Source organism: Quercus lobata, chromosome 5 (genome assembly GCF_001633185.2).
Source record: "Quercus lobata isolate SW786 chromosome 5, ValleyOak3.0 Primary Assembly, whole genome shotgun sequence".
NCBI classification, from domain to species: domain Eukaryota; kingdom Viridiplantae; phylum Streptophyta; class Magnoliopsida; order Fagales; family Fagaceae; genus Quercus; species Quercus lobata.
Genome location: NC_044908.1, coordinates 50,674,508 through 50,686,881, shown reverse-complemented (window position 1 = coordinate 50,686,881; position 12,374 = coordinate 50,674,508). Strand labels below are relative to the sequence as shown.

The 12,374-nt window shown below is 35.9% G+C and overlaps 1 protein-coding gene across 1 annotated transcript; it reads right to left on the bottom strand.

Annotated features, from left to right (window-relative positions):
• Positions 1 to 2,890: 2,890 nt before the first annotated feature.
• On the bottom strand, positions 2,891 to 3,442 carry LOC115990638. Its single transcript, XM_031114449.1, has one exon. It carries the CDS (start codon positions 3,440 to 3,442, stop codon positions 2,891 to 2,893), a length of 552 nt encoding a protein of 183 aa, XP_030970309.1.
• Between the last annotated feature and the right edge of the window lie 8,932 nt (positions 3,443 to 12,374).

Genomic DNA, 12,374 nt, shown 5'->3' with positions numbered 1-12,374 from the left:
ACTTGTTCAATTTGCAAACAACATTTCCCCCTTTGCTATGAAAGCCTTGAGGGAGTTGCATGTACACCTCCTCATGAAGATCACCATTCAAAAATGCATTGTTGACATCCAATTGCACCAAATGCCAACCTTTCACAGTAGAGATGGCAAGAAGTGTCTTAACAATAGTTAAATTTGCAACTGGAGAAAAAGTATCAGTAAAATCCAGCTCCTCTTGTTGAGTGAAACCTTTAGCAACTAGTCTAGCCTTATATCTCTCCACAGAGCCATCAGCCTTGTATTTGATCCTATAAACCCATTTACAACCAATTGCCTTTTTATTGGGAGGTAAGGGAGTAAGAGACCAGGTATTGTTGGAAACCAAAGCATCTATTTCAGCATTCATGGCTTCTTTCCATTTAGGATCCTTAACAGCCTCATGATAGAATCTTGGTTTCGGAATAGAGGTAATGACAGCACGAAAATTGGCATATGAAGGAGAGAGTTGTGAAGTGTCAATATAATCTGAAATAGGATATTTGGTAGAGACTAAGGAAGTACTTGACTTGCTGTGTGAAGTGGATTGGGAAAGATCAGGAGATATGATGCTGCTACATTTGTAGTCTTGCAAATAGGAAGGTGGTTTAATGGATCTGGATGACCTTCTCAAGGAAGGAAGAGTGGCAGGTTGAACTAAATCTGGTCCTTGAGAAGGGGATAAAGGACCAGGTGCTGTAGAATCTGGTAAGATAGGAATAAAAGAACCAGAAGCAGGTAGAATGGGTTCTGGTATGACAAAATCTGATATACCAGAATCTGAACTTGGATTAGATGCCTGAATAGGACCAGAATCAGAAGAAGGAACATCTAAAGAAGGTGTAAGGGGTTCAGAAAACATGGGATCATGTGGAATAGTCACATTAGGACATATATAAGGAAGTGAAATGGAAGTATGCGGTGAACAAACTGAAGAAATGAAAGGGAAAACAGTTTCATGAAAAGAAACATCCCTTGAAATGAAAATTTTCTTTGTGATCAAGTTTAACAACTTGTAACCCTTAACATCAAAAGGGTAACCAAGGAAAACACAAGGAATTGACCTAGGTGAGGACTTAGACCTATTGTGAGCCAATGTGAAAGCAAAACAAAGGCAGCCAAAAACTCTTAAGTGCTGATAGGAAGGAACCTTGTCATAAAGCTTCTCAAAAGGGGTTTTATGATCCAAAACAACACTAGGCAGCTTATTTATGATGTAAACTGCTGTTAAAACACAATCTCCCCAATAACAAAGTGGTATGTTAGACTGAAACTTCCATGCTCTTGCAATATTTAGGATATGTTGATACTTTCTTTCCACAATTGAATTTTGTTGTGGAGTAGCAATACAGGAATGTTGATGAACAATCCCATGTTGAGCATAAAAATCTTTAAGGAAAAATTCTTGAGCATTATTAGTTCTAAACACTTTGATATTAGTGTGAAATTGAGTATGTATCATTTAATAAAATGAGATCAGCAAAGGCCTAGTTTCTGATTTGGATTTCATTAGATAAACCCATGTAGATCTTGTAGCATCATCTACACTAGTAAGAAAATATTTAAAATCATCATGAGTTGCTTGAGCAAAAGGTCCCCATACATCATAGTGAATCATATCAAAAGAATGATCAGATAAGTAATTAGAGTTGGGAAAAGGTAAACGTTTATGCTTTGCAATTGGACAAACAATACAGTCTTTATTTGAATGAAAATAGGACATATCAGATACACAATGTTGAAGTTTATCATCAGAAGCATGTCCTAATCTAAGATGGCACAAGTAAGACTGAGTTACAATGGGAACGTGAGAGACAAAGTTAACAAAAAACTTCAAAACTGACTCTAGGATAGTAGAAGCTTTTGAAATGGACTTGCAATTGACTGAATCTTGCAGTAGGTACAGATTACCATGAAGCTTACCCAATCCAATCATTTTCCAACAAGTAAGGTCCTATATGAAGCAATAATTTGAAAGGAAAACCAAACAACATGATAGGGATTTGGTTAACTTACTTACTGAGATCAGATTGAAGGAAAAAGCTAGAACACAAATGACATCCTCAAGAATTAAGGATGAAGTAACCTGGATTGTGCCTATGTGTGTGGCAAGGACTTTTTCACCATTAGGTAAATGCACAAAAGAAGATATTGAATTAGTGATCTTAGTAAGCAAAGAAATGGAATGAATAATGTGGTCAGTAGCCCCTGTGTCAAGAACCCAAGTTTCTTCATTGTAAGCTGTTTTGTTTGAAGGATTTTCAGTAAAAATTGAATTCTTCAAACTAAGACATGTTGAATCCTGGAAAGAGCCACAAGAAATACCTGATAGTGCTGAATTTGCTGCGTGAATGACATCAGGAGTGGTAGAAGATGATGCATGAGAGCTCAACAAGGATAGCAGCTGTTGGCATTGTTCAGATGTGAAAGGAAAAGACCCTGGCTGTGATGCAGCTTCAGATTGACCAGAATCACCATTAAGACTCATTTGATTAGCCATGGACACCTTTCCCTTTTGCTTATATCCTGGTGGAAAGCCAATTAACTTGTAGCATTTCTCCATGAAATGTCCAGCCCTGCTATAATGACTGCAGATAAGTCTACCCTTTCCTTTTGTGTTCTTCCCATCTTGATTAAATCCTTGAGTCTTGACTGCAAGAGCAGTTGCATCAACTGAAGGCCCTTCATTGAAGCCTAAAGCCCTCTGTCTTTCATCTTGTATTACCAAAGAGAAAGCCTTGTCAATTGAGGGACTTGGTTCCATCATCAAAATTTGCATTTGGACTTATGAATAGACTTCATTCAAGCCATTAAAAAACTGCATTAAAGAGTCTTGATGATGAAATATTGTGATCCTGTCATTTAGACCACAAACTTATTTACCACAGGAACAGCATGGTAAAGGCCTGAGATTAAGCAACTGATCCCAAAAAGCTTGAAGATCAGTGAAGAAAGAAGTCACTGTTGCCTCTCCTTGCATGATTGTTGAAATCTGCTTATGGAGTTGTGAAATTCGTAGACCATTTGCTTGCAAGAAACGGTTCTTTAATGAATTCCAAACCTCCATTGCAGTATTTTTGTAAATCACACTTCCAGAGATGTGAGGAGAGACTGAATTCAATATCCATGAAGAAATCATAGAATTGTTCTTTGACCAAGCAATCTTTTCCAGAGGTGTAATGGCCATGGAAGTTGTTACAGTGCCATCCACAAACCCTAGCTTACTCTTCGCATCCAATGCCATACGCATAGCCCTAGCCCAATTAGGATAATTGTCTTCTGTCAAGGGCTGTGTGACAAGAATTGCACCTGGTGACTTTCCCTCGTGCAGAAAGAATGGACTCCTCGGATCCTCCATTGGAGAGAGCTCACAATGAGCAGTGGATGGAGAAGATGAAGTTTGAGAAGTCTGATCTTGGTTAGCCATTGACAGAAACATAGTGCTCTGATACCATCTAAGAAAAACAGAGAGCTAGAGAGTAGAGAAGATAAGCTAGAGAGAAAAGATTGATTGATGAATTTCTATAATTCTATTGAATGAGTCAAAACTGATTGTACAATATGTATGTATACTAGAACTAACACCAGGAAGCAAAATAACTAACTCCACATTATACGGATCTTACTCTAACACCCAATTCCACTAATCCCAGTATTACACGTGTCCCTATATACATCTTCTAATTAACTTAAAATTGAACTACAAGTCGTATACTAGAACTCATCAACTCAGGTCAGTCGTATAGCAAGCTATTCTTCCAACACTTCGTTCCATTCCTCTGCCTTTCTACCTGAACTAACTCTTCACTTCAATGCTTGCATCTGTCTTCTTCTTGCTTGCATTTGCCTTCTTCTTCTTGTTCTTATCTTTGCACTCATCCAAACTTTGACACAGTTTGTGGGCTTCCTTGTGTCGGTTTCCCTTACCCAGATAGTGGGTTTCGCGGTGTTGATAAAGGGTGTCGCCTCTAAGTCTCAAGACGCCGATCAACTTCTCTGTAGTTTTGAAGGATTGTCAGCAATTGTGGAGTTCTTAGCTTTGTGGACCGTCCCATATCTTGAAGTGAAGGGGCTGATTGTTCTTACATCTTAGCAATGAAAGACTCTTGGTGGTTGGGTTTCTACAAAGTAGAGAGCTTCCATATTATCTCAACAGCACCTTATCTTGGCTACAAGTAAAGTTGTCTCTTAAAACATCCCAGATATAGGAGTTTTGTTTTGGATTATTGAATATATGAAGTAAGGTGATTAAGAAAGCTGAACCATGAGTATATTAAGTCTTAATTGCCGTGGACTTATGGACAAAAGTTTTGTTGGAGAGCTTTCTAAGCTAATTAAAGTTCAATGTCCCCAAATTGTATTTTTGATGGAGACTAAACTTAAAAAGAAAGGCATAGAAGAAGTGAGAGATGAATTAAAAATAGATAATGTAGTATGTGTAGATAGAATTGGAATGGGTGGAGGTTTGGCTTTGTTATGGGGTTCAAAATGGGATGTGAATTTGAAAACCTTGTCGAAAAGCCATATGGATGTTATTGTGAAAGAGAAGGATGGGGTTTCATGGAGATTGACAGGAATATGGGCACCCTGAAAAATTGAAGCATATTGAGACATGGAATTTGATGCGTCTACTTCATTAGCAAGTCACATTGCCATGGATATGCATAGGAGACTTCAATGAGATACTTTCAGTGAATGAAAAACAAGGAGGCGAACCAAGAAGTGAGTGGCAAATGGCAAATTTTCGAGAAATGCTGGACGATTGCAGATTAAGGGACATGGGCTTTAAAGGTGCTCGCTTCACATGGTATAATCAGAGAGATGAACAGGATCGGGTATATGTTAGACTTGACTGTGGGGTAGCTAACCAAGAATGGTATGATCTTTTTCCTCACTTTGAAGTTCATCATTTAAGCTTTGCAAATTCTGATCACATGGCCATTGGGGTGCAACTAAGAAGGCAATCCCAATTTCAATTTGGGATGTATAAAAAACGATTTCGTTTTGAGGAAGCATGGGTGAAAGATGAAGGCTACGGGGACACAATTGCAAATGCTTGGTCTGTTTCCTTCAATGGAAGTCCTTTGTTCCCGGTGTGTAATAAGATAAAAGAATGTAGGAAGCGGTTGTTAGCTCGGAGTAAAAATTCACTGTGTTCCTAGGCAAAAAGATTGAGGAAAAGCGAAATAGACTGCAGGTGCTAGAGCAAAACAACAGGGATTCATCATGGGCTAAGTGTGAAGCTCTTAGGCATGAGATTAATATTTTAATTGAGAAAGAAGAAATTTATTGGAAACAAAGATCCCAAATCAGCTGGTTGCGTGAAGGTAATAGTAATACAAAATTTTTTCATGCGAAGGCGTCTACAAGGAGTAAAAAATACTTAATTGTCTCGCTAAAGGAGATGGATGGTATGATGATAGAGCAACAAAGCGATATAGAAAGTATGATAATTCAACATTTCTCAACTCTCTTCCAATCTTCAAATCCGAATGCCATTGAAGAGGTGGTGGCCCATATCCCTACAGTAGTTATGGAAGAGATGAATGATTGGCTTGTGAGAGATTTTCATCCAGAGGAGGTTTGATTCGCCTTATTTTAGATGCATCCTTCAAAGGCTTCAGGCCCTGATGGTATGACTGCTCTCTTTTTTCAAAAGTTTTGGCATATAGTGGGTGCATATGTAACTAATGCTGTGCTATCATGTTTAAATTTTGGAATTATACTTCGAAATATAAATAATACCCACATAGCTCTAATACTCAAAACTAAAGTCCCTGAATCAATCACAAAATATCACCCCATTAGCCTATGTAATGTGCTTTACAAAATCATATCTAAAATGTTAGTCAACCGGCTGAAGGTCATCCTCCCAAATTTAATTTCGGATACTTAGAGCGCTTTTGTCCCAGGAAGATTAATTACAGACAACATTTTAGTTGCATATGAAACTTTGCATAACATGAAAAAGAAAAGGTGGGGTGAGATAGGCCAGGTAGCTATTAAATTGGACATGAGCAAAGCTTATGACCGGGTTGAATGGGGTTATCTACAAAGGGTGGGTTTCATGCAAAATGGGTGCAATTGATAATGGCATGCTTAACAACTGCTCATTTTTTCTGTTTTAGTTAATGGCAACCCTACAGGTTATATTCTGCCTTTTAGAGGATTGAGACAAGGTGATCCATTGTCACCTTATCTCTTTCTGTTTTGTGTTGGGGGGCTTACCATTGTGCTCAGAAAGGCAAAAACAAATTGAATTATAAGAGGAGTGGTAGCTAGCAGAGGTGGTTCTTGTATTTCTCATCTCCTATTTGCTAATGATAGCTTATTATTTTGTCATGCCTTAGGAGAGGAGTGCCAACAAGTCAATTTCTTGCTTAATTTATATGAGGTTGCTTCAGGACAAAAGATTAATACTGACAAAACTTCTCTTTTCTTTAGCAGCAATACTGGATTAGAGACCCAAGAATCAATTAAACAGGCATTGGGTGCAGAGATAGTCCTAGAATATGAGAAGTATTTAGGGCTGCCTAGTATAGTGGGGCATAACAAAAAATCAGCCTTTGCTCCAATCATTGGAAGGGTCCGGAGTAAACTAAAGGGATGGAAGGAAAAGATGACGTCTCAAGCTGGAAGAGAAATATATTAAAGCCGTGGCACAAGCTATCCCCACATATGCCATGGAATGCTTTTTGCTACCGAAAGGCTTGCTTAAAGATCTTGAAGGGATGATGAGCAGATTTTGGTGGGGTCAAAAGACACAAGAAAGGAAAGTACACTGGCTGAGTTGGTCTAAACTTTGTATGCCCAAGTCGATGGGAGGAATTGGGTTTCGGGATCTTCATTCTTTCAACCTAGCCATGTTAGCAAAACAAGGATGGAGGCTTCTGAAAAACACACACTCCTTGTTCTATCATGTCTACAAATCAAAGTACTTTCCCAATACATCCTTTTTAGATGCCCCATCATCAATTCAGGGAGTTTTGCATGGAAAAGTATAGTAGCAGCCAGATCTATCTTGGACAGTGGATTGAGATGGCGAGTAGGAATCGGAAATAAAATTCGAATTTGGCAAGACTGATGGCTTCCAACCCCACCATCATTCAAGGTGGTAACCTCGTGCTCCACAATGTCAACAATAGCCACTGTGGATAACCTCATTGATCCATCTACAAGATTGTGGCAAGTATCCATGATTGATCATGTATTCCTCATACATGAAGCTGAGGTTATTAAATCCATCCCATTGAGCAATAGAGTGGGGCAAGACATCCAAATTTGGGCATAACAAAACACGGGTGAATATTCGGTAAAAAGTGCATATAAGATGATCCAAACTCAACAAGTGAGATCTTCTCATGGCCAATCATCCAATCACTCACAGAGCAATAAAATTTGGAAAGCGATATGGGTGGTCAAGGTATGTAATAAAATCAAAACTTTCATTTGGAGAGCTTGTAGAGATATACTGCCTACTAAAGCTAACCTAACTAGAAGGAAAATTTTGTTTGATGCTGGATGTGAATATTGTGAGGATGGGGTGGAGTCAATAGACCGTGTCCTTCTAAGATGTACATATTCTGACAAGGTTTGGATGTCTTCATGCTTGAGGGAGATCATGACTCATTGCACAAATTTCTCATTTGTGGATGTGGTTGATCAAATAATGCAAAGAAAAAATGACCCAGAGATTGCAATATTTTTCACAATCAGCTGGATGATTTGGAATAAGCGGAATGAGGCTCGCTTTGGTACTCCACGACCTGATCCCCATTTTCTAGCCATGTCTGTTGTAGCCCATGCTTTAGAACATTTGGAAGCTAATTATGAAGCTTTGTCTTGAGGAATAGTTAGATAGTCTTGTTTTTTTCTTTGACATCCCTTGCTGTAACTTATTTGTTTATATTTGCTATTTTGTTGGTGAAGAGAAAGCTATTAGCTAGTCCAGGTTTAGCTGGCATGGTTGTTAGTTGGCATGGTTGTATAAACTTATTTTTTCTTTGAATAAATTTCTACCATTTATTCTCAAAAAAAAGGTTGCCAATTGTTTGTGTATTTCATTTGATTATTTGACTACAGTCAAACTCAAAGATATGTAATAAGTTATGATGATGCTTTGGGTGCCGTATCAAAGTCCTTAAGGGTGCGTTTGTTAAGAGAGTTTAGGTATTAGTTTTTAAAATAATGTGAAAATTGTGGTTTAAAAAGTGTTATAAAAATTAGTGTTTAAAGTACTCTTAATGCAAAAAAATGTGTATGGTACCATGTTTCTAATAACATATCTTCAAAAGTGAAAAAATACAATTGAGTGTTTAGTATGATTACATGTTTGCTTTTCAAAAAAATGTGTGTTTTATCTATTGTCTACATCATCTAGGTCCCACAATTAAAAAAAAAAAAAAATTACAACAATATCATTCAAAATTGTTACTTGAAAATTGAAAGCACCTCTTGAAGTGTTCTCAAAATACAGTCTTTAAGCACTCTAAATTAAGAATTGTAACTCAAATATTCTTTGTTAAACTCTCCTACCAAACATTTTGTTTTAGAGCTCACAGTTTTCAATATTTAAACACTAAAAGATATTGTTTGAACTCTCTAACCAAACAGGCTCTAAGTATTTGCCTTAGAATAAGGTTTCCAATTATTGGTGTATTTCATTGATTGTTTGTCTACAATCATACTTTCATGAGAGATTTTTGTTAAATTGTAATGGTGCTTTGTTAAATTGTAATGGTGCTTTGGCTGCCCTATCATCTCTCTCTCTCACACACACACAACTCTCTTGCTTTTTCTCTATCTCCCCCTTCTTATTTCCCTTTTACCTAACATAATTAAGTAGAAGATCAACTACTTGGATTTACACGCACAATCGTGTTGGTTTTTCCAACCTTAAATGGCTATACAAACCCCCATCTCATTTTAATAATTTACACACACATATAGTTTGGATTCTATCCTCATCAATGTAAAGATTGCACATAAAAGAATTTTGAATTCACAACACTTAAAGTGCCTCTATGCATCCATATTACCATGCATAGCCCAATGTAATACATCACCTTAATTATTTTCTCTCATTTGACCTTATCATGTGCACTATCATTTTTGTCTATCCATTCCTTTGAAGCCTAGACTAATTCCCTCATTATTTGATTCCTCATCTTTTAATTTTTAGGGGCACCAATTATAAGAACCTTAATCTTATGAAATTTAGTTTGGTTGGATCTCATCTAGTGTAAATTACATGAAGAAATCTTCTCCTTCAACTACCATCTCCATGTCTATTCAACTTATAATCGTTCTAAAAATTGTTGCTAACAATGTTGGAAGAATATACTTCTCTATATATTAGATGATAAAATACTCTACAATTGGGCATTGTTATACTTTAATTATTTAATTTTCAAATCATCAATAGATATTTCTAATGGAGTTTTTATTCATCATTAAATTTACTTGAGAGGCAGCTGTCAACAAATTTATTCAAGGGCTTTGGTTGTTTCACATCCAACAATGTCAACACTCTTTCTATCATATATGTAAAATATGGGCACTTGATATAAAAGTGTGGATATTGTGTGAAATATTATACATCTGGAAGTGTAAAATAATAATTATCTTTATATGAAAGAATCCTAAGATACAAAACTTTTTTTGTATTTAAGAAAAAATGTATCCTAAGACCGCTAGTTAGGATTGAGGGGAAATAAAATAGAGTTGACCGAGAATTAGCCAATTCTAATATACTAGATAACTCTACTAGTATATTAGAGTTGAGGTTTAGAACTTGAGGTTTAGAATTAGTAAACCATATTTTCTTTATCCAACTCTGACGTCCTCTTTAGCATTGCCCTTTCATATTAGTGATTTCAGTGCTACGTAACACTACCTAATCCTGAGCATCCTCATATAGCTTTATTCCTTCTCTACTAGTGATTTGACCACCATGTAGCATAAATTTTTAAGATTCATCCCCTCCTTCGTAGTTCATACCACCATTTTAAGTTACGAACGACTTGGGTCTTGTTTTGCACAATGCCGAAAGGCTCATCATTAGAATCTTCCGCTCCTTTTAGTTCACTACCTCACATTCTCTATAGTCTATATGACTATACACGCACACACACCAAAATACACATCCACCGACCTCTTCAGTGGTCATACTTTTAGTCCAATCTCAAATTGTTATCAAGCTTACAATTTGAGTTTGACAGGAACATCATCAGAACACTATAAAAGAACCATGGATACAATGAACCGTGATTTTATATAATAGCACGGGCTGTGGTTTTAGGATTATTACATTTGTTATCATATATATAAAAATGATCATCGTTATGGAATATGATTTTACATCAATCATATACCAACGGTACTTAGTAAAAAATTTGATCACCACTAAAAAAATACTTGGAATAAGGCTTGGATGTCAGTAATTATCAACATGAAACTATTGCAAAAGCCTAGAAGCCCTTCCAAATAAGACCGGATTTGACAGTAGCCATATGAGAGCATAGTTATCACAACACTTTAGACACATTCACACACAAAACAATTTTTCTGAGGTTTGGTGCCTAATAAAATGGTGAAAGAGGACATGCTGAATTAGCAATAATGCAGGCGAAGACATCCAAGATATTGAGTTCAGTTTAATGAAGCTCTAAGAGGCACCATAAAAATTAAAAGACAATCCTTACTATTTATTACAAAAAATCCATTTTGTCACTACAACTGTGATCAATGGCCTGCAACTTGATGGACCATCTTTCCATAACTTCCCAGGCTTTCCCGTGTCACGCTCTCTTTTTCCAGGCCCACACAACCTTAAAAGCTGAGTCAGATCCTCGCTTCAATTTGTTGGATACTCCCAGTCCCTAGTGAACAAATCAAACAAGTTTTTTAACAAGTCCGGCATAACTTCGTAAAATTCTTATGCATATCCAGACGCCAAAGAAAAAAAATGGGAAAAGAAAAATTATCAAGGGTATGAAAATTTAAATTGATGCATTTGTAATTTTTTTCCCCGAAGGTACTATTTCATCAACTTATATTGGATCATCCAAAAAAAATTGTAGACACTATAAATAATGAGATAGCATCAAATTAAAAGAATTTACGAAATGCGCTGTCATTGGTTTTCCGTTCTTTTTGTAATATAAGACGATGGACGCCAGTCTTGGACCATGGTGTTTATAATTATGAATTCTGCTCATATTATATACAAAACAGATCAAACCAACTAAATTTCATGGGACATCAATAGAAAAAAATAATAATAAATAAAAAAATAAATCATGGGACATTGAAACAGGGCTAGAAGTGCATTATCCCCCTTGCTCTTCTTCTTCTTATTACCTTTGTAGCGAAATCCTGACCTTCCTGCTTGTAGTAAAATCCCAAGAATTAAGAGAAGTCATTTTAAAAAAACCAAAAAGTAAAGAGAAGTGCTACATCCACAACATTTTCACAACAAATCATAAGTAGTAAGTTGTTATTGGTTGAAATTTAAACCTATTACTTAAATTACTTTTTTGCCCACCAATAACAATCTGTAACGATGTGCCACTTATGATTTGTTGTGAAAATATTGTGGCATAGTTTCTAAAAAGTAAAACAGAAAATGAACTATTAAGGTTCATGATAATACAAAACCATAACAATGGGATTATGAGTAGATGCATCTACAAATCGGATGGTAGTTGTAGATTTATCTATAAATATGTAATAATAAATAAATAAATTGTTTATAATTCATCATGTCAAATGAATTCACTACCAAAATTACTAAAATATGAAAAAAAAAGAAAAAAAAGAAAAAAGTGGCCACCCTCAATACAGTCATATAGCAGAGGCGTTGCATGAATTTGAAGGAAACCAACTTCTGAAAATAGGCATAGAAAGAATTAACTTACATCCTTAGGCAAGGGTGATAGGTGCAACAATCCATCAGCATATTCTGACACAAAAACATGCAGATGAAGACCTTGTTTCAAAAACATGAGATATTGAGACAAAAATATATAGATGGTTTTTTTTCTCTTTTTGGGCTACATGATAATATCATTGAGAGGAAAACCACACAAACAAATAAACCAACCATTTTAATTTTTTATAACATAAAAACTAAAATTCTTTTAAATGGTTCTTCCATCAATTGGTATTTTGAAAGCACAAAGAAAAAGGGGTGAAAAAAAGAACAAAAATTTTTTATTCACCAAAAATATATTTGAAAATTAGTATTTTTTTAGAAAGAAAAATCAATATTTTTTTCTTGTCCTAATCACTTGCTGACTTGCACATGAGTTCCATGCAATAACAATTTCACTTACAAGAATTACTTGGCATGTGAAAAT